The 24,697-nt window shown below is 28.3% G+C and overlaps 1 protein-coding gene across 2 annotated transcripts; it reads right to left on the minus strand.

Annotated features, from left to right (window-relative positions):
- Positions 1 to 526: 526 nt before the first annotated feature.
- On the minus strand, positions 527 to 6,714 carry LOC124918763. 2 transcript variants are annotated; one of them, XM_047458806.1, is made up of 9 exons: positions 6,511 to 6,714; positions 4,911 to 6,033; positions 4,753 to 4,820; positions 4,120 to 4,309; positions 3,102 to 3,655; positions 2,231 to 2,279; positions 1,894 to 2,144; positions 1,537 to 1,644; positions 527 to 1,040 (listed from the first exon to the last, which is right to left on the minus strand). In XM_047458806.1, the coding sequence occupies exons 2-9, from the start codon at positions 6,000 to 6,002 to the stop codon at positions 806 to 808; spliced, it is 2,547 nt and encodes an 848-aa protein (XP_047314762.1). In that variant the 5' UTR covers positions 6,003 to 6,033; positions 6,511 to 6,714; the 3' UTR covers positions 527 to 805. The 2 variants fall into 2 exon arrangements, with proteins under 2 accessions (XP_047314762.1, XP_047314761.1); XM_047458805.1 differs by having other exon boundaries at positions 4,911 to 6,064.
- Between the last annotated feature and the right edge of the window lie 17,983 nt (positions 6,715 to 24,697).

Raw genomic sequence — 24,697 nt, forward strand, 5'->3', positions numbered from 1 at the left:
GGATGGCGTAACATTGTCTATATTATTTCTTTTCATTAACCTTCTCCTTTGTTATAAGGAACCTTTAAATCGTAATAATATTTGAAATGCTTTTATACAATAATAAAAAATACAAATAAAATGAGAAACTATTTAAAGATTAACTATGGAAACAAAACAAGGTTTAAATGGTATCTTAGTTTCAAGAACTGATTGGAGGGCTGAATGTCATCAGTGTCAATTATTATTATTATGGAATAAATAGTATAAATGAAAACATCCATCAGGGTCCATTTTGTTGTCTTTTGACAAACAATTAACCTCGAGAACTTTTCACAATCAGAAAGAGTCAGTCAAATGATTCTTCTGTCCCCATCAAATTAAGATCTTTGTCAGGAGACCCTTTTGTCCCCCTAACAAAAATCACAAACAAATTAATGCTTTTGTCAGATCTCTAACCAAAAATCCACGTGTCCAAAGTGGAAGTTACACAACGGTCAGATTCCAAATTCCCACTCAAACAGAAAATCAAAACAAACAGGTCATAATTTATCCATAAGGCCAAAAACAACTACAAATATGCATATTAATATAACTTACATTATAAGCCTGTTTTACTAAAACAGTTCAGTGGTAGTGCAAAAGACTAATATAGCCTCCAAAGACAGGGTTTGAAACTCCATCGTATGTACACGAGGAATATTTATATATATATATATAACCAAAAATTACACTAGTTTTCCTTGATTAGGAAGGAAAATGACCTAAGATCTCCTTCTAAGTTACTTTTGGAAATAGGGTTTTTAGTCAAAATAGGGAAAATTAGTCAAAGTGAAAGACAATGAGTTACATCTGGTACTGAGTCCCTAGGCATAGGGAAAGCCATAACATATCTCTGAGGATGTTTAAGCAGAGATAGAGCTGTTGTACCAGATGATGATGATGATGCCACTGGTGATTGTACTCTGCAATGAAACTTTGCAAACCTGTTAATGATCGCAAACTTCTCCAGTTCTTCGAATTCCAGTTTTGCCTCCGTAATTGATGCCGTCATCTCCATTCTGCATAAGAAAATATTTGTTTTTGTTATTTTTTTTAGAAAAAGGAAAAACAATTAGATCTTGATTAGCTCAAAGAAAACCCATCTTGTGCATTAAGCATGAATTGCATGTCTAATGGAGCAAACATGATTCTTATGTATGGATAGTATGAGCCCATTTGGTCTCATATTTTCATCTCGGTCTTGATGCAAAAAAATCTAGAACTTCTTATGTTTTCAAAAATCACAATCATCTAGAAAATAATCTGGATCATAATTTTATATCAAATGAAACAAAAAAAAATCCCCTATAATTTAGATTATGATCTAAATGATATCTGCATACCAAACGAAAAAAAAAAAACACCATAACTTGTTGACGATTTTCCAATGAGATTGTGACTGTAACTTGACAAAATAACAGTTTTCAAATAAGCTCATTATTGTCATATTGTGACATGAATTCATCTTAAAGATGTTGAAACAATTCATTGACTGAAAAAAAAAGTAATTCTTACCTCAAGAAGTCAGTTTCCAGCTTCTTAGCTCTTTTGTCCAAGTCTTCCACAAATTTTGAGAAGACCACTTCACTGTTTCTCTCGGAACCATCATCTTGCTTGCATATCCTAACAAGTTATAAAAGGTTCTTCTAGTTTAAATTTGTTCTAAGATGATGAAAAAGAATCATGCAAACTGTTTAAAGATTTATTGCATGATGAGGAAAACAACTATAAAAACTGACTAAAGCCTTGTTTGAAACTACCCTTACTTTATTTTCATGAAACAGTTTTTTTTTTAAATAACTGTTTTTGTTTTGAAAGAAACTAAATCAAACAAGCTCTAAGAGTTAAAGTGAGTTACAAAATGAGGCATACATTTTAGAAGCATCAGTTGAGATGCTGCATGAATCGCTTTTTGTGAGAGAAGTCAAGCCGCAAGCGTCACCTAATGCCAGTTTGGCTGTGAAACAAATCGTGCTATCATAATTTGAATAAGCGTCTGATGAAAGAAAAGATGCTTCTGCAGGTCGAAAGATCTGTTGCATAAGTCCTGTTGTAAGAATAATTCTTTTCTTTGATCGATGTGGTTGTTGAACTCGTTCAATTGTTCCACCTTCAACTTCCACCTGTCAATGTCGGCAACACATTTAAAAGAAACTTCTCGGCTGATTTTAACTTATTGGTTTCATCACCAACACAATTCAAGACGCACCTTTTCAGCAAGCCGGTTTGTGGCATGCGCCCATTCTAGTTGAGTCATGCTGGGGAAACAAATAAAACCGAAATAAAAATAAATCTTTTTTTGAAACACGGACCGGTCAGTCTCAATTATAGTCCAATAGGGAAGATCCATAAACAATCATTAGTTTCTCAAACAAACCAGAAGCAGCCATTATAGTATTCTATGAGGACAACATGGCCTTCTTTGCTGAAGCTTATTTGATCATCAATCAAAATATTCAAATCATCAACTAAAATACCTTTACTTTACTTGTATCATATTTTAAAATATTAAGTACAGATAATATTTTAGTAATTTAGCCTAAATAACCCTCATAATCCACTTTTTCATTTTTTTCAAAAGAAATGATTACTTAAAAAAACTACATCAAACAAGCTTTCAAGTTAAATGCACTATAGGGTTGTTTTGTTATAACTTTTTTCACACTGTGTTCATGATTTAAAAAAATTTACATTTGGGAAAAATCCCAATGATTTAAAAAATAATTTGATCATCTATAGGAAAATTCTCTATACCAAATGAAACAAAAAAAAAACTACACTATAATTTGAATCATTATCAAACTAATAATTTTTCTACCAAAAGAAGCCACAAAAGTCACTATAATCTGGATCATGTTCCAAAAATCAGAAAAATTCTACAAAAAAAAAACTTTCAATTTTAACTTTGGTGATTTTTAATGAGATTGTGATAGTAACAATGATGTTAACAAAACAACAGTTTCCAAATAAACCATTAAGAATGTAATGAAAAATCTAGATACTTGTTTCCTCATGTTTTCTTATCCAAATGAAAAACATTAAAAACAAGTCCGAAGGATAAGTATGAGACTATAGCACACCTGATATTTTGGAGCAACGAGGAACCATGTTCCACATCCTTGTGCCAAGGTATCAGTCTTGGCGTAGCAGTTTTACGCTTTTTGGATCCTACAAATATAGAAGTTCGGTTGACCTCTTTTTCTGAAGGAGCTACTAGTTTGGCTACATCCAAGGCTTTAGTCATTATTGGCCAACCACTACCGTCTTTGCTGGAAACAGCAGCATTAGCATGAATAGTCGAGGCATTAGTCATTGTTGCCGACATTTGCCCATTTTTTAAGTTTCTATAGTGCTCAAACCAAGAAGGCGCCATTTGAAGACAGACTTGAGGGTCAAGAGCGGATGTGAGACTAGCTCCCTGCTCCTTTGGATGACCCATCAATATTTCAGGGTTACTGGAAACTCTTGCAAAGAACTCCATTTGTGGAGGTATCCCCGAGACTGAAGAAGATGGATTTATGGGCACAGATTCCAAGATCGGAAATGATTCGCTAATAGGTACTAGAGGGGTAGCACAAGTAAAAGACTTTTGAGATTGAGCTTTTGAAAATGCTTGTGCGTTGGTAGAATTTCCCTGCACAATTATATCCTTAAGAGTTACTGCCAGCTTGTCATAATTTGGGGCAACAGATACTCAAGTTATACCTTTAACAGAAAGTAAAAAAAGGAGCTTATCCATCACCAAAGAGTTGAGACAAAAACTTGGGTTTGTTTCATCATCAACAAATATACTAAAATACTCACTTTAATTTTTATAACATTTAAAAATGTTAAATACAAATGATATTTTTAGTCATTTAGCCCAAAATAATCCACTTTTTCATCAAAAAAAGGTATATTTTCTTTCAAATAATCAGATTATTTAAAAAAAAAAAACTACATCAAACAAGCTCTTGATGAATTGCCCATGAAAGATGAATCATAACAACAAAAATTGACATTTTTGTTCCTTCCAATGTTTTTAGGACACATGCCATACCTAGTCAACCAATATTCATAAAAAGAAAAACAGAAACATGTGTTCCAGATTCAACTTACGATTTGCGAATTAGAACCGGCTAGTGATTGAGATGGAGGGGCCAACTTCATGCCAAAGTTCTGTGGAATCTCGTTCAGATTGACTGCAGAAAACTTTGTTGATAGATTAGGCTCAGTGAAGCTAAACTGTGATACATAGGTTTGATTTCTGGAGCAGCTAACTTGTTGACCATGCTCAACCATATCTTGTCTGTCATGGTTACACGAGGCACAAAACATTTATCAGATGCTTGAACAAGTTTTTGTGAAAATACAATAGAAGGGTCCTGAATGATGTCAAATTAAGTTCCTCCAAGAAGCAAATGCAAATACTTTGACGCAAGGTTATTTAGATTTAATCCAAATAACCCCTTCTCTCATCAATAATCACTTCATCCATCAAATACCAAACTACCCTTACTTTTACTTTTATAACATTTTAAATATTAATGATATTTTTGTCATTTAACCAAAATTACCGCAAATAATCCATCTTTTCATCAAACGAGATTTTTCCAAAAAATCAATTTTTTTCAACAAAATGTCCTACACCAAACATGCTCTGTGTTTCTAAATGGGCGTCGAAATTCATTTCTGGAAAAAGTTTGGTAAGTAATTAATTCCCTACAGTTATGAGGGAAATGCCAAATCTACCTTGTTTGTGCAGTTACGCATTGGTCACCTGCTTTTTTACTGTGCAAAGACTCCATTTCTGTCAAATTCTTTTGATAACCAAGCAATCCAATCATACGAAATTAGATTAAGAAGACACAAGAATAAACAGAATAGGAACTATTAATTCACCACTATACCTGAAACGACGTTTTTTGGTTTTTGCCAGTCACAGGTTGTTGTGAATCACATTTATCGTGAGGCCACAAACTCTCAAACACTTCATTTTCTCTGACGATATGTTGGGATGGATTACATAGGTAATCATCGCCAATGTTATCATTTTTGTTTTGCTTTTGGTATGTTTCACCCCCTTTTTGGTAATTTTCAACAGTTTTATCTAGCTGATGACTCATTTCTTCAGTTTTAAGGAACTGTTGAGCGGTTTTAAAAGAGGAGTCTAAATCATTGTGAGATTGATGGAAACCAGGGAATGTGGCGTTCATATCAGCCCAACCAACTTGCTGCTTTCCATCATCTGCAAAACCTGAAGGCTGATTGTCAACAGAGATTTCCATATTCTGAAAACTTAGCCCACTCCACTCTTCTTGCATTCCATTATCACTGCTAGAAGCTTCTGCAACAGCAGACTGCATTAAAGCACTCCAACTGCCACTTTGAAGAGAAGGAAAAGAGCTTGTGTCATCCGATTGGTCAAACACATCATTCCCCGTTCCAAATGAGGCATTCCAATTGGTATCTTCTGCATTGAACAAAATCTTCTGCTCTAATGGATCGAGAGATGTCGAACGCTGACGAACATTTTGGATTGGCTTGAAATCTCCATCAGAAATAGGAAGCTGATCTGAATAAACATTGAAATGGTTTCCCAAGAACGGATTATTAAAGTCAGACTGCAATGTTTGCGTTGTCCCAACTTGATTTTGAGTAAAACCAAAAGATGCATCAATCGGTTGAGGATTCAAGCCAATCGGATGTGGATCCTGATCCCGATCTTCTGAATAGATAAAACCATTTGGAAAATCTTGGAGAGATGGAGATGAGATACTTTGGACCGAGTTCATGCTTCCATGGGGAAACATCTGCGAGAGATCGCGAATAGGTGTTCCATTAATGGGCGGAAGATATTGATTTCCACTAGCATGCTTATTATTAATTGGAGGCAACTGGTTTGAGTAATTCTGCTGCCTTTGATGTTCTTGAAGTTGTTTTACCATCAAATGTTGTTGAAGCATTTGTATATCTTTAAGCCCAAACTGTTGCTGTGGCATGCCAAGTTTTTAAACCTTTGAAAAGCGAATGCTGATGAAAGCAAACTTACTTAGTTACCAAACTGCAAGAGTAGAAATTAAGAGTAGTAAATTGAAGAGTTCCCATAGTAAACAAATAGGGTTTTATCTTTTTAATAATTACCATATCATAAAATGGAAATTCAGAAATCCGAATCTTCAAACAAAGCAAATCTGAAATTATATCAGCTCTAGATGTTCATAAGGAAAGATCCTACAGATTCACGTCCATGCACTTGAGTAAATTGAAAGCCATACCATAGTACCATACCATTCAACTGATAACCCAGAACAAAAATGGTACGAAAAGCACTAATTCGAAGGAAAAACGAAATCCAGCCATATTAAGATTAATTGAAGCATAAATACTCTAAAAAAAAGAAGGTAAAACCAGACAAATTGACAAGCTAAATCTGTTTCTCAGAACACGACTCAGTTAATGCAACAAGAGAGATGTGAAAACTGTAAGCAAGCGAGATTTTGATCTTACTCTTAAACTTGGTCCATTTTCATAGCGATCAGGCATCAATTTCCGCAGTCGTTTGTTCTAAGAAATGCTTCAGCTCAGTCTACTACACCTCCCGCTTTTCTCACTCCGTATGTTTCACAGTTCAAACCTCTTTTTGAAAACGATGGGTTGAGGAATGGAGAAGAGAGACTGCAGATAAAAAGGTTTTGATGATGCAATGAGGAGGAAGAAGAAGAAGTGTAATTTCAACGAACTAAGAAGCAAGATTAGGTTCGGGTTGAGCTTTGATAGTACGGATTCAAACCCTAAGGTTTGGTTTCAGACTCGGACTATCGAAGCTGAAACAGGTAATGAAAATGTCGGCTTTTTTCTCACGTGTGGCACACGGTTAAATGTGGACAGCTGGATGTACCTAGTGATTAAGAAACTAACGGCTTAGATTGATTTGTACATTAGAGGAAAAGTGGGGTTCCTTAGTGACTGGTTTACTTGCTTTAGCTGCGTGTATGTTCATCTCTCTTTAAGAGCTTGTTTGGTTTTGGTTTATTTCAATAATATTGTTTATATGAGCTTCTTTAATGTTCCGTTATATCATTTTTTTTTTATTGAATTTTCTGAAAAAAGTTACTATTATATACAAATTAAATTATTTAAATTTTATTTAGTTCAATTATATAATATTTTTTATTTTTTATTTAATCCACTTGAATAAATAAAATATTAAATCTAGTGTCAATTTGTTTAAGAGATGAAATCATTTTTCAATTTTTACTACAATTTTTTTTACTTAAATTACAATATAGACAGTAGATAGTGAAAAGTCATACTAAATTTCTAAATATTAAAAAAATAATAATATAATAATTTTTTATACTTTATAAAAAATAAATTTATTTTATCTTTCATTCCTTATTCATAATTTTATAAATTATTAAAATGAAATTTTCTTATTATTTTATATGAAATTATAAAAGATTGTTTAATCAATTATTTTATTATAAAAATCATATAATTGTTAAATTTTTAAGTTTTTTATTTAAATAATAAATATGTATTGTTAAAATAGTTAAATAATAATATGTATTGTTAAAATAATACATTATATACTATTAATTATATAAAAATAAATATCATAAACTATTTATACATAATATGAATCAACTATTTTATTATAAAATTCATATAATTGTTAAATTAATTGAATAATAAATATGTATAGTTAAAGCAATACATTATATATTATTAATTATATATTATTAATTATATAAAAATAAATATCATAAACTAATTATACAATATATATAATATTAGGATTAAATTACTATTATTATATTAAAAATTAAACTTAAAATAAATTTAATATATTAGCAATTAAAAAAAGTTTTTATCATCGAGACATTTTGTAGAAATATAGTGGGCAAGTTTGATTTAACTTATTCTCAATTATTTTTTATATTTATAATATTATTTAATAATTAATATTATATATATATTAATTTAATTTTAAATATTAATTAATAATTTAATTTAAAAAATAGATTATTTGAAAATAAATTATATTAATATATAATTTTTGTTAATATATAATTTTAAATATTAATAAATAACTTAAAATTAAAAAATAATAAATTTTAAAATAAATATATTAATATATTAATTTTTATAAATATATAATTTTAAATATATTCAATATATATGTATATATATATATATATGATATAAAAAATATATAAATATATATAAAAATATTTAATAATATTTTAAAATTTCCAGAAACTTCTATCTTATTTTAAAATTACTCTTTTATTTTTTTTTTATTTTTTTTTATTTTTTTTTAATATTTAAATAATTCATTTAATAAAGAAAAGTAATTTATTATTATATATATTTTCACTTTTTCACACTCACCTCTTACTCAATCTTTTAATTATCAATTATATTTTTTTTTGTCATCTCACCTTATTTCTATATATTTATTTAGGTCACGATTAAATTCTTCTCAATATTAATATATACTTTAGATAATTAATTAAGGTTAGTTTGATTTTTAAAATTATATTTATAAATTAAAAAAAATAAAATATATTTATATTTTATTTAATTATTTTATATATTAAAATGCATATATTATAAATAATAAATAAAAATATATTTAAATGTATATTTTATTATTATAATAATTTTATATAAATATATAAAAATATATAAAATAGATAAGAGAAAATTAATAAAATAATTAGAAATAAATGAAATATATGAGAGAGAATGAATAAAAAAATATTTAAAATTGATAAGAGAGAAAAACGTTAAGATTATAAGTTTAAACGTTAATGAGGGAGATAGATAGAAAATTAAATTTAAACTAAAAAATGTATTTAATTATAATTTTTTTGTGAATTTATTACGCAAATTTACTATAACAATTTATTACGCAAATACCCAAATGTAGCGTTTAAACGTTGAATCAAACAAGGTCAGTGTGTTTATTAGATTAATATAACTTATCTCAATTATGTCTCAAATATACTATTTATTAATATTATTCTACTCAACGAAAAAATCAGCAAAAACAAGTGTACGAATCAACACTCATTTCAGGTCCCGAAATGCACGTGGGTAGTAGAGAAAAAATTAAAAATGTCCTGAAATGCTCATTTTAAGTTCCGAAGCAGTCATTTTGGGTCATAAAATGATCATTTTGGGTCCCGAAACGGGCATTTTGGGACCCGAAATGAGCATTTTCAAGAGGTGGAGATAACTTAGCAGGCCACATCGTATTCGTGGACTTACTTTAACTAATTTTTTCATTGAGTTTATCATTCCTCAATATTATGGGTGAAAAAAATTACCGCGATATTAAAGGTATATCGAAAATATCGTACCGCAAAATATCGAAAATATCGATTTTTAAGGTATACCGAAAAAAAGGTAAGATATGATACCAATACCGAAATTATTGCTACGGTAAAAGTATGAGATTTTTAAAATTTTGGTATATCGAGATATACCGAAATACCAAAATAGTATTTATAAGTTAAAATATATAATGTATATATATAATACTTATAAGGAAATAATTTAAATAGATTTGATATTAATTTAATTATAAAAATATAATTTTTGAATAATATTAAAATATAATTATACTGAAATATTATTCAAAAAAACAAGTGCACGAATCAACGTGGCATGCCATGTGAATAGGAAAGAAAAAGTTTTTAAAAATGTCCCGAAACACTCATTTCGAGTCCCGAAATGCACGTGGGTAGTAGAGAAAAAATTAAAAATGTCCTGAAATGCTCATTTTAAGTTCCGAAGCGGTCATTTTGGGTCATAAAATGATCATTTTGGGTCCTGAAACGGGCATTTTGGGACCCGAAATGAGCGTTTTCAAGACGTGAAGATAACTTAACAGGCCACATCGTATTCGTGGACTTACTTTAACTAATTTTTTCATTGAGTTTATCATTCCTCAATATTATGGGTGAAAAAAATTACCGCGATATTAAAGGTATATCGAAAATATCGTACCGCAAAATATCGAAAATATCGATTTTTAAGGTATACCGAAAAAAGGTAAGATATGATACCGATACCGAAATTATTGCTACGGTAAAGGTATGAGATTTTTAAAATTTTGATATATCGAGATATACCGAAATACCGAAATAGTATTTATAAGTTAAAATATATAATGTATATATATAATACTTATAAGGAAATAATTTAAATAGATTTGATATTAATTTAATTATAAAAATATAATTTTTGAATAATATTAAAATATAATTATACTGAAATATTATTCAAAAAAACAAGTGCACGAATAAACGTGGCATGCCATGTGGATAGGAAAGAAAAAGTTTTTAAAAATGTCCCGAAACACTCATTTCGAGTCCCGAAATGCACGTGGGAGTAGAGAAAAAATTAAAAATGTCCTGAAATGCTCATTTTAAGTTCCGAAGCGGTCATTTTGGGTCATAAAATGATTATTTTGGGTCCCGAAACGGGCATTTTGGGACCCGAAATGAGCGTTTTCAAGACGTGAAGATAACTTAACAGGCCACATCGTATTCGTGGACTTACTTTAACTAATTTTTTCATTGAGTTTATCATTCCTCAATATTATGGGTGAAAAAAATTACCGCGATATTAAAGGTATATCGAAAATATCGTACCGCAAAATATCGAAAATATCGATTTTTAAGGTAAACCGAAAAAAAGGTAAGATATTATACATTATTGCAACGGTAAAGGTATGAGATTTTTAAAATTTTAGTATATCGAGATATACCGAAATACCGAAATAGTATTTATAAGTTAAAATATATAATGTATATATATATAATACTTATAAGGAAATAATTTAAATAGATTTGATATTAATTTAATTATAAAAATATAATTTTTGAATAATATTAAAATATAATTATACTGAAATATTATTCAAAAAAACAAGTGCACGAATCAACATGGCATGCCATGTGGATAGGAAAGAAAAAGTTTTTCAAAATGTCCCGAAACACTCATTTCGAGTCCCGAAATGCACGTGGGTAGTAGAGAAAAAATTAAAAATGTCCTGAAATGCTCATTTTAAGTTCCGAAGCGGTCATTTTGGGTCATAAAATGATCATTTTGGGTCCCGAAACGGGCATTTTGGGACCCAAAATGAGCGTTTTCAAGACGTGAAGATAACTTAACAGGCCACATCGTATTCGTGGACTTACTTTAACTAATTTTTTCATTGAGTTTATCATTCCTCAATATTATGGGTGAAAAAATTACCGCGATATTAAAGGTATATCGAAAATATCGTACCGCAAAATATCGAAAATATCGATTTTTAAGGTATACCGAAAAAAAGGTAAGATATGATACCGATACCGAAATTATTGCTACGGTAAAGGTATGAGATTTTTAAAATTTTGGTATATCGAGATATACCGAAATACCGAAATAGTATTTATAAGTTAAAATATATAATGTATATATATAATACTTATAAGGAAATAATTTAAATAGATTTGATATTAATTTAATTATAAAAATATAATTTTTGAATAATATTAAAATATAATTATACTGAAATATTATTCAAAAAAACAAGTGCACGAATCAACGTGGCATGCCATGTGGATAGGAAAGAAAAAGTTTTTAAAAATGTCCCGAAACACTCATTTCGAGTCCCGAAATGCACGTGGGTAATAGAGAAAAAATTAAAAATGTCCCGAAATGCTCATTTTAAGTTCCGAAGCGGTCATTTTGGGTCATAAAATGATCATTTTGGGACCCGAAATGAGCGTTTTCAAGACGTGAAGATAACTTAACAGGCCACATCGTATTCGTGGACTTACTTTAACTAATTTTTTCATTGAGTTTATCATTCCTCAATATTATGGGTGAAAAAATTACCGCGATATTAAAGGTATATCGAAAATATCGTACCGCAAAATATCGAAAATATCGATTTTTAAGGTATACCGAAAAAAAGGTAAGATATGATACCGATACCGAAATTATTGCTACGGTAAAGGTATGAGATTCTTAAAATTTTGGTATATCGAGATATACCGAAATACCGAAATAGTATTTATAAGTTAAAATATATAATGTATATATATAATACTTATAAGGAAATAATTTAATAGATTTGATATTAATTTAATTATAAAAATATAATTTTTGAATAATATTAAAATATAATTATACTGAAATATTATTCAATATATACAATCTATCTTACCGATGAGATTAATTTTTTTAAGTTAATATATTTTTCAGGTATCAAAGGTATATACCGATACCGTACCGAAATTAAGGTAAGGTAAACGTATGAATTTTTTGTATACCGAAATTAATGTATATCAAAATCAATGTATACTAAAATCAAGGTAAGGTAAAGGTATGCATATTTTGCCTACCAAAATTTTCGATAAGGTATAAGGTATGAATAAAACATTAAGGTATACCGGCCTATCCTTACTCAATATATTAATATATATTTTAAATATTATTACATTTAATTACATTATAATATATATTATAATTAAATATAAATGATAAAATAATTTATTTAAATAATATATAAGATTATTTAAATTATGTTTTTGTTAAAAAAATATTGAAATTTTGATTTTTTTTTAAATACTTAAAATATTATTATATAATAATAAATTATTTTATTTTTAAAATAAAAATTATTTTATTATTAAATTTAGTAATGTAATTAATAAAAAATGAAACGATAGAAAGAGAATATTTAGGTGAGGAACATATTAGTACAATTTAAATCTAAAAAATAATAAAATTTATTTATTTTATCTTTTTTCATCATATAAATAACATTTATCATATCATTCCATACTCAATTTTCATTCTTTTGTCGTTTCTCAAAAATAAATAAAATAATAATAATTTATTTTAAAATTATTTAAAAATTAACTTAAGTAATAAATGATCGCAAATGGTATTCACATCTCAACTACCCGGTTAGGTTTCAACGCCACTCATTCCAAGGAGAATCCCTTTTAAATTCACATTTTTCGAGATATGAACAGTTTCATATATTAAAATGTTTTTTTAAATACAATATAGTTTATTCTACCAGCTCTTGAACTATCTTTTTAAAATTATCAGTAATTTTAAAGGGCTAGTTTGATTGAAAAAATAATGTTTGTTGACACTACTGCAAAAATACCCTCAAAATGGGTTTTTCTTCTCCAACCCACACCTAAATCAAAACTCAAAATGAGTTTATACCCATTTTCTCTCCCATAAAAACGCAAATTTGTGTATGCACTATTCACATACTTAAATTTTTTTTTACAAATACAAAATGAACCCTCTAACTATATTTATAAGTTAATTTTATATCCTTATTGATATTGATATGTTTTTTTTTTTATCTTCTCTTTTTATTTTCATATTTTTTATATATTATAATTTTATAATAATGAATAACATTGATAAAAAAAATAAAAATTAACAAAATAATTTTTAATAATGTTTGTTTTGATTTAATCTTTTATATTTGTACAATGTAATTGAATTTATTTTATAAAATTTAATTTGTTTTTTTATTAATGTTTGTTTTTATATAATTTTATTGTTTGTGTAATGTAATTTGTGCTTATTTATTTAATATGTTTAATTTATTTTCTTATATGTAAATTATTAATTTATAATTAATTTTATCATATTTTATAATGATGTGAGTTTGAAAAATATTAGGGTTTAATTTGTAAAGTTAATATATACATAGGTAGTATTGAAAAAAATTGTGTAAAAATGAATATTTCAAAAATATTCTTTTGAGTTTGAAAATGAATTTTTGGGTTGAAAATGAATTACTGTTTGATGAGACACTTATTGTATTTTGAGTTTGAAATGAATTTTTGAGTTGGAAAATAAATTTTTGAGTTGGAAAATGAATTTTTGAGTTGGAGATGGTGTTAAAAATGTAAATAAATAATCAATTACAATTTTTGTAATCAATAAAAATTGTTGAAGGTGTTACTTGAAAAATATTAAGTATTAATTCAAAACTTTGTTTTATAAAAAAAATAGTATTTCATCAATATTAATATTTAAGTTAAACAGTTTAAAAAAATATAATTTAATATTTATAAAATAAAAATAATTTAATATGTGTAATAATAATTTTACATCAAACAATTTGAAGTATACTGTGTTGGGACTTGGGACCTTTACTAGCCACCAGTACAAAATTGGATGATTCGTTTTGTTCTTTTTTTATTTATTGTTATTGTTATTTTTACAATTCACATTTTTTTATTTGACACGACTTCAATGTCAGCATTGTGCTTTCCAGTGTGTTTTTTTTATAATTTTTTTTATATTTAAAAAAAAATCAAATTATGCCATAATTTTTTATACTTATTTTATGCATATATATATATATATATATATTTGAAAACAAGTTTATTAAAATTCATTTGCATTAGTCATGTCGACGTGGTGTCTTCGTGCTTGAAGTTATTTTTATGTTGTTATCTTATTTAATTGACCTAATTTTGAAACTACTTCTTTCTTAATTCTATAAAAAATAATGGAAGGATCAAATCTCTTGAAGAGTTGCACAACACTTCAAATTTATTAAAAAAACATCACACTTTCTTCTTATATTTTTAAATGAAAATTTGTTTAAGAAGTTAAACATTCATTTTGTCAATTTTTAACTCACTTTATTTTAAGTGCTTAAAATGTCAGTTCACCATTTTAACTCAAGGTTCCATCATTGTACATCACAAGGTGCTCCAAGATAACAAATCAAAATATTTAATTTTCTTTGTTAAATTTCTTACTAAAAATGTCACAATTAAAACACACTTTCATTAATGTGTTAATTATAAATGATTAAACTAAATTAATTAATTTGTTTGAGAACTCTTATTTGTTTTCTATTTTTATATTATACAATAAAATTTATAAAAATACATCAAATAATTATTCTCATAATAATCTGATTTGAATCAAAATTTATATAAATTAAATATGCTCAAATCTAGTAACTTAATTAATTTTACAAAACACTCAAAAGTGATATATATTTATATATTTGTTAATTAATACCATAAGTAACACATTAATAATAATATTTGATATATAATAAAGATGTCACATGCATTATAGATGTTCAAATTAAAAAGTATAATAATAAAACGGTTTCCCTTAACGCATACAAATGGGGGTGGTCCACTAACATGTCAGCATTACTAATATACGTACGTAGTAATATTCTTTGGATCATGTGATTAAGTTTGTTTGTGACCGTTCCAAAATAATGGGAAAAGTATATACGTTTGACTTCTTTATATATTATACGGTTAGACCCCCATCAATTGAGATATATGTAATAAGTTTGAGGAATGAAAAAAAAAAGTTAAAGAGAGTGGGACATGTCCTATTATAAAAAAAAGATAAAGAATACAGGTTAATTCTAAATTTTTGGGCCGCCCACAGAAAAATCAATGTATTAATTCTTATATTTCACAAAAATATATATATATATAAGTAAAGTTCAACTGAGTTTCTAAACCTAATATATATATTTTTTAATTTTCATAAAATAGTTCATACTTCGGCAAAGAGTCTAGATGTGGGTGATGCGGATTGGAATCCTTATATGGTTTGAGATATTTTTGGATTTGTTTATGAACAAAACAATTTTTTTTTTTTTTTTTTTTGTGTAATTTTTTTAAATTTTGAATTAGGAGTTTACTTCAACCTTCAAACTCAGAAGTTTACAAGTGAGTAAGAGTTTGATTTTAAAAAATATTAGTTATATATTATTATTATTATTTATATATAATTAAGTGTTTTATACATTAATAATTTAAATATATATATATATATTTAAATATAAAGTAATTAAATAATAATAAATAAATGACACTATAAAAAAATTATATTTACAAAATTAATTATATAAATTTATTTATTTGAATAAATAATATATTTTTTAATTTATAAATATAAATTTGGTCATTTTAATGTAAAATTGTATAAAATAATAAAATCAAAATTAATTATAAACTCGTAAAATCTTATTATCGTAATTTAAAATCATATAAAATAATAAAATTAAGATTATTTCTAAACTCGTAAAATATTATTATAATTTAAAATCGTAAGAGTTTAACTATTTAATAGTTACCTAAAATTAGAATGATTAATCTTATATAAAATCGTAAAATTTGAACATTAAAATCATTTATTGGTAGGTCGCTTTAGATTTTTTATTTTATTTTATTTTTATGGTAACTTATAATAAAAGGTTTTAGATTAAAAAAATGTGTATCGATATAAAGATTTCAAAAAATTCATGTAAAAGAATAATACTATTTTGCTATATATGACAGGCTGACAGTGACTCCTTATTATCCTCTAACAAAAAAATAATACTAGCATCAAGACCTATTAATATATAATTTTTAATTATATTACAAAATTGTGTATTGTTATACAAATATTTATGAATCATAATTATTTAATAAAAAAAGCCCATTAAGGCCCATCTTAAAAGTATATAAATTACCCACCTATCTTAACTCTCCTAATCCCGATTCTTTGAATTCGCTACCAAGTCCCTCTTAGTATTTGGAAGAACAATTAAAAACCATAAAACTTGAGCATAAAATGTAAAACATTCTAAAAAATAGTTATGAGATTTTTAGGTAAAAATTAGGGAGGTAAACGAGTCGAACTGAGATCGAACTAGCCTGACTCAAGTTCGGCTTGACTCATTTTTTATTGGCTTGGTTCAAGCTCGATCAAACTTTCAATATTAAACTCGAACTTGGTTCGATCATATAATCATAAGTTCGAGTTCGACTCGAAAAACTCGAAAGGTTCGAATTTAAATATAGTTATATATTAATTTCTTATATTTAAAAAATATATAATGGAAGTCGAGAGTCTTCCCAATAAAATACTTTCAAATCGTGGATTGTATTTGAGATGAATTTGAAAACATATTTGTCTCCATTAGGTTTATTTTAAAAAATAAAACACTTTATAGTGAAATAAAAATAATTTTATATCTTATAAAATATAATACATTGATATTGCATATATGAAATAATATTATAATATAATTATATTTTGATTTTATTTTAAAAATTTATATTTATGTAATTACATTAATATCAAATTTATTTATTTCCTTATAAATATTATATAATATATATTTTTAATTTATAAATATTATTTTAGTACATCTTGATATACCAAAATATTGAAAATCTCATACCGTGCCAATAATTTCGGTATCGGTATCATATCTTATTTTTTTCGGTATACCGAAAAAATCGACATTCTCAATATATTGCGGTACGATAATTTTGATATACCTATGACATCGGTAATATTTTTCACCTCGATTTATATTTTATGTTATATTAAATAAATATAATTATTTTTGTATAATGATTAAAAAAAATAATGTTATTGGATAGGTTAGGTATTTTGTATATAAAGTCTTTTACAAAATTTAAAATTTTATAGTATATTTTTTTTCTATCTATTTTATCTATCAAAATCTATAAAGAATCAATCTTCGATCTACAATTGTTGTAGACATATCTTAACCGAAGATGACTAGTGACAATCAAACCATTTAAAGAGTTTCGATCTACAATTGTTGTAGACATATCTTAACCGAAGATGACTAGTGACAATCAAACCATTTAAAGAGTCATAAGAGGATTTAGAATTTAGAAAACAAGATAGAAAATAAGGTTATGGAGATAATTGGATTTTGGGAGACCTATAAGCCCATATATAGTCTTATATGTATGTTTCAAATTTTGATTAAAAAATAAAATAAAATATTTTTTATATGATTAGGTTTGAAAAAGCTCGACGAGCCATCAAACGAGTCTTATCTAAGCTCAAATTCAGCTCAAATCTTAAACGAGTTGGCTCGAGCACATCTAAATTCGATTTTAATCGAACTCGAATTGAACTTTGATCGAGCGGCTAAGGAGTGACTCAACTAATTTACACTCCTAGTAAGAACATATAAATTAACGAAACCCTATTCTAAAATAAATTCTAAAAATCATAATTAATTTGATGTAATAAAAATATATTTAACCATTTTAATTTTTGTTTGTGAAAATTGAAGACAATGTTGATTCAAATTAGTGAGTTAATAAGAAAATTTACCCTATTAAGTGTTTTGGCCAATTCTTGAGTTGAAGACAAACTCACAAGTTAATTAGCAATTTTGTCAGTAATTTGAAAACGGGTTCGAGAATTTTGTCAGTAATTTGAAAACGGGTTCGAGAATTGGGAGGGAGAGAAAATAATCGTTTTGGTTTAAAGTTTGGGATATAGAGTAGGCGAACCCGACTATATTATTAAAAAATATTTAGTAATGTAATTAAATTACTTTGCTTAATACAATTTCAATTTAAACATTTTTATTAATTAGAATATAGTGTGCAAGAGTGGGGATTAAATTTCAATCAAGAGGCATCCAATGCCATCCCTTAACCATACCCATATGCCTAACTCTCCTCAAAGTGAAGCTTTGAATTCACAATCTTATGCTTCTCTCAATCCTCTGTTCTTCATTTCCTTCAAGTTTATAAATATTCCACTACAAGATGTCCAAGAAGACTATTTTCTCAGCTATAACTAATTAATTTCAAACAAAAACTTGTTTTTGTTTACAAATACAGCTAAAGCACCATAAAAAAATCATGGCCAATAACAATTAATCAATTATTTGAAGACTTGTATATAAAAAATAAAAATAAAAAAGAATGACCAATGAACATTCTTAACCTTAGATGCAAAATTACATCATATGATCTAAAATTATGGTTCATTCTTGTTATGCAACTGCTACTACTACTTCCAAACTAGGAAAACACAAAACTAATGCACATACAACAAGCAAATTGAGGTATCAATAACATGGTTCATGATTGTCTTCTATTGCGGTTATTCAGTTGTTTAGGACATCCCTCAAACAGATCCTCAAAGTAATTTTTCAGGTCCTCGGCTGAGTACTTAATGTACCTATCCAGATGATTATGTTCACATTTATCGACAAAGATTCGATATGCCTGAATCTGCTTAGTGGCCACCGAGAGTCTCAGTTCTCGACGAAGTTCGGAATCTGGAATGTACCATGCAGTTTGGCTCTTGTAAATAGCCTCAAAAGCACTATTAAAACTCTTCAGGTTCCCGTTTAAAATATTCCTATTACCTGAACCTGAATTACTTCTTAGAAAAGGATTTACTTTACACATGTAGGTGAGTTTCTCATACTCAAATTTATGTTATTCCACTTGTCTTTTGCGGTTTCTAACCCAATCATCCCCGAGAATGGTTGTTAGTTCGCTGCTTTCTTTCACCTCTTGGGCCATGTAGTTAATGTTATTCATGAGAAAAATGCGCATATGTGATTCTTCCTTGTTCACTTCGGTTGATACGCCTCGAAGGACAAGTTCTAGGCTCGATAAGAGGGAATTGAAGTGGGATTTGGTGGGGTTGATCCCAAGATTATTGTCTTCTTCGATGTTTTTGTCATTTATAAGGAGTGTATTGATAGTCTCGTTGTAGTGGGAGATGTTCTTCATGTAATCCATGACGATTTTGGCGAGAGGATGGATTTCATCGGGGTTATTCTCTAAATGAACTTTTCCTGAATCGATGTCATTTTGGAATCCGTTTAACGATTCCCGCACACGATCACCAAATCTTTCTGCAATTCGTTTATATTAGTTGTGGTTATAATATAATATAATATAATATATAATATAATATAATATATATATTATATTATATTATATTATATTATATTATATTATATTATATTATGATAAACGGAGATATATCAATATTATATTATATTATTATATTAATTCCTTATTTACGAGTCTAAACTAATGACTATATATTAGACCTAAGTTAATTTAGATATAAGATTAAATACTATTTCTTTTTTCATATTCTTTGATGGTAACATAGTTTTGTCGGTGAGAGATTTATTTATTTTTTAAAAAAATTTAACGTTGATTTTTTTTCAGCGTCTTCTTCCTCTAATTAACCCTAGCCGGCTCTAAACCCCAGCCATGGCATCTGAACCGACTACTGCAACCTCCTCTACTGCTCGTTATGAGCCTTTCTCTCCATATTACCTTCATCCTAGTGAAGGTACGAGCTCAATTATTAGCCCGGTTATATTAACTGGTAATAATTATGAAGATTAAAGGCGTATGATACGTAATAATCTTCGTGTGAAGAACAAACTAGGCTTCCTTGATGGTGATATCACACCTCCAACATCCATTCATCAAGATTTTGCTCAATGGGGCATCGTTAATTCGATGCTTAATGCGTGGATCGTGAATACATTAGATGAATCGATACGGGGTCGCATTCGTTATTCGGATAAGGTCAAGGATTTGTGAGATGATCTTCATGATCAATTTTCTATGGGCAATGGACCACGTATTATGGAGCTTAAGTCTCATATTTCTAAGTGTAAGCAACATGGTAAGTCTGTTTCTAAATACTATTCCGAATTGCGTCGTTTACAGGATGATTTAGTTGCGATTGAGAAGCTACCAAAGTGCACCTATGTGGCTACACCTAAGTATACACGGATTTAGAATCATGCTATTCTCTATCAATTTTGTATGAGATTGGATGCTACTAAATTTGGTAATTGTGTCTCCTCTATTCTAATGATGGATCCATTACCTGCTCTTAATATTGCATATGCTAAGGTTATTGTTGAGGAACGAAAGAAGATTGTTTCGGAAGGGAAATATACTCCTAGGAATGAGGGTGTTAGTTTTTTAGCCAATGCTACAGTCTTAGGGCGTCATAACAAGTCCGACAATGGCTTAGATAAACGGGTTTGTAGCCATTGTAATAAAAAAGGACATACGAAGGATAGTTGCTTTGAAATTTATGGTTATCCAGAGTGGTATCAAGAATGACATGTTAAGAGTGGTGCTCGCGGTGGTCATGTTGGATAGCAACCACAACCTGGCTGCACATCTCAGGCTGCTCCTCGCCGTAATAGCACAGCTCCGGGGCATAGCCTTGCCTCTCATATGGCGGTCGCCTCCTCTAGTGAGGTGTCGGTTCGATTGACCGTACGCATTTTCTATCTATTTCCGATGAACATTGGTCAAAATTGTTGCAAACTGTGAATATCATCAATTCTTCATCTAACAAATTATTGGGTATGTCTTTTTCCAATAATTGAATTATTGATATCGGGCTTCGAATCATATGATGGGTAACTTAAATATTTTTTCAAACACTAGCTCAATTAATACTAGTGTTGGTTTACCTAATGGTGATGCGATCTCTGTGACAAAAATTGGTAGTGTTTTGCTTGATGCATTATCTCTTGATAATCTGTTATATGCCCCGTCGATGACTTGTAATTTATTATCGGTATCTCAACTCAATGCTGCTCGCCGTTATATTATTATTTTTACTAATATGTTTTGTGTTATTCAGGACCTCACTTTGAGGGACCTGATTGGAGTGGGGGTTTTATCTAGAGGGGACTATATTTTTCATCCGATTGGGCTCCAACAATTCAAGCTCACGCGGTTTCTAATAAAGGATCTGATGTGTTATGGCACCAACGCTTAGGCCATCCCTCTATGAAAGTTATTTCCGCTTTACCTTTTATTTCACAAACTTTGAATAAAGGTTGTTCTACGAACTGTCATATTTGTTTTATGAGCAAACAAACACGTGCTCCTTTTTCTATTAGTTTTACCCGTGTTACTGCTGTTTTTTGATTTAGTTCATTGTGATATTTGGGGACCAAACAAAGTTTTATCGAGTTGTGGAGCTCGTTATTTTCTTACTCTTGTTGATGATTTTTCACGCACTACATGAGTATTTTTGATGCTGTGCAAAAGTGAAGTTGGTGTTTTGATTAAGCAATTTTATAAGATGGTAAAAACACAACTTGATAAACGTATTCGTGTATTTCGTTCGGATAATGGTCGTGAATTTACCTCATTGGAATCATTTTTTTCCGAAAAAAGCATTCTTTTACAAATTTCTTGTGTTGATACGACTGAACAAAATGGTAGAGTTGAACGTAAGCACTGTCATATTTTTAATGTGTCCCGTGCGTTAAGTTTTCAAGCTAAGCTTTCACGATATTTTTGGGGAGAATGTGTACTTACTGCTGCGCAATTAATCAATTTCACGCCAACACCTTTGTTGGAACTTAAGACTCCGTATGAATGTCTTTTTGGTAAACCACCACCTCATTTTCCCTTAAGGTTTTTGGTTGTTTATGTTATGCTTCCAATTCCCCATATATTAAAGATAAATTTGACACACGCTCACATCGTTGTATATTTGTGGGATATCCGTTTGGTAAAAAGGGTTGGCGGTTATATGATCTTAAATCCCAATTTTTTTTAAGTCGTGACATTCAGTTTTTTGAAGATCAGTTTCCTTACTTGGATTCTCTTTCGGATACGGTTAAAGATAAATGGGAAGAATATTTTAACCAACCATCATTATGGGTTGATTCGGATGATGACATAGGTATTGACTCCATTAGGAGTTCGGTCGACCCCTCTCAGTCCGCAACTACTGCCTCGGTCCCAAAAGAATTGGGTCGTGGCTTGCGTACCAAAACTGTTTCGACTCGTCTTCGCAATCATGTGACTAATACATTGGTTCAACAAAATATAGACCTCCATATTTCTGCACCACCATCACCTTCAGGAACCTCAGGTAAGCTCATTAACATTGCGTATTTTGTAAATTATAATTTTTCTGTCACTCATCAGTGTTATCTAGCAGCTCTTTCGAATAGCAAATAGCCTTCATCTTTTATGGAGGTTGTTAAATCACCGCAATGACAAACAATAATGACTGAGAAATTCTCTACTTTGGAACGCAACCGTACTTGGACTTTAACCCGACTGCCTATTGGTAAGCAAGCAATTAACAGCGGTTGGGTTTATAAAATTAAGTATACCTCTTCTGGCACAGTGGAACGTTATAAAGCACATCTAGTGGTGGTTCATGGTAACCGACAACGTGCTGACTAGGGCTGCAAATGAGCCGAGTCGAGCTCGAATTTGCTTGAGCTCGAACTCGACTCGATTTAGTATTTATTAGCTCGACTCGAACTCGAGCTCGAACGAGCTTATAAATTTGAGCTCGAGCTTGACTCGACTATTTACCTATATGCTCGGCTCGACTCGAAAAGCTCGAACTCAAACTCGAATTCAAGATCGAGTTCGAGCTCAACTTAAGCTCGAGCTCGAATTCAAGCTCGAACTCAAACTAAAATTTATTTTCAAAATGAAATATCAAACTTTCATACATATACAACATTTAAAACATAATATTTAAAATTGAAAATATGAAAAAATTATAACTATTTAAAATTCCAAAATCATAATAATCCAAAAAGCATTCAACCACAATTACTAGTCAAAATTCTAAAATATAAAATTCTAAAATTAGAGTACAATACTATATAAATTGTTTAATACTATATAAATTGTTTGAACATTCAATATATTAATATTTTTTAAGTCACGTTCTTCAAGTATAGCACAAGTACACCTACCTGTATTTAAGCTTAAAAATAATTAATATAAAAAATACATGTTATAACAAAAAACTAAAATTTAACTTACTTTAAGGTTTAAGGGTAGATACGGACAAAAACAAATTCAACCTATTTTTTATTAAATATTATTATATATAATTAAATTATTTGGGTACAAATATAAAAGAATTTATTGACTTATTTATAGAAAGAATCTATTAATTAATTTATATATTACAATATATTATTAATATTATAAATTCATTTTTTCTCTCAACATATTATATATAATATATACTAACCTTTTTTTATCTCTTCATAATATATAAAAAATATATACTAACATTTTTTTTTATCTTTTATTATATATAATATATTAATATTTCAATATTATATACAATACAATATAATATTGTTTACCATAATAGTGTTTTTCTATATAGATCTATGATCAATATATATTAAAAATATTTTTCTATATAGATCTATGAACACTATTAATATATATTATAGTGTTTTTCCATATAGATCTATGAACAATTGATATATATAATAGTGTTTTTCCATATAGATCTATGAACGATCTATATAAGCACAAATTTCTCATAATAAAAAAAAAATCAAAGTTATTTAAAAGTATAAGCAATAACTATAGTAGAAATGAAAATATATTTTAATTTACCTGTAGATTTCTTGTGAATGAATGAGAAAAATAGTGTAGATGAGAGATAACATAAAAAAATGTATTAACCTATGAGTGAAAGTAATGATGAAGACGAAAGAAGAAGAAATGGTGAAAAAGGAAGAAGAAGAAGAAATGGTGAAGATAGAGGAAGAACAAGAAGAAAGAAGAAATGGTAAAGATGAGGAGGAAGAAGAAGAAACGATGAAGACGAAAGAAAGAAGAAGAAAAAGAGATGAAGAGTCACTTATGATTGATACATTAGAAATTAGAGTTTTGTTTTAGAAATTAGGGTTTTGTTTTATGACAATATAATATAATAATGTGGATTATGGGCCTTCTATATGAGCTTTGAAAATAGAGAGAATTTTTTTTTTAAAATTTTAAGTTTTTTTATATTAAATAAATAAATAAATATATTATCAGGCTCGAAAAAG

Source organism: Impatiens glandulifera, chromosome 1 (assembly GCF_907164915.1).
Source record: "Impatiens glandulifera chromosome 1, dImpGla2.1, whole genome shotgun sequence".
Lineage (NCBI taxonomy): Eukaryota > Viridiplantae > Streptophyta > Magnoliopsida > Ericales > Balsaminaceae > Impatiens > Impatiens glandulifera.

Bases quoted from the DNA above. Each gene is read 5' to 3' on its own strand.
- LOC124918763 (XM_047458806.1), bottom strand. From the start codon at position 6,002: ATGCCACAGCAACAGTTTGGGCTTAAAGATATACAAATGCTTCAACAA. The intron at 3,656-4,119 runs GTAAGTTGAATC...ATAATTGTGCAG, and splicing joins CCGGTTCTAATTCGCAAATC to GGAAATTCTACCAACGCACA. The intron at 2,145-2,230 runs GTGCGTCTTGAA...CGACATTGACAG, and splicing joins CAAACCGGCTTGCTGAAAAG to GTGGAAGTTGAAGGTGGAAC.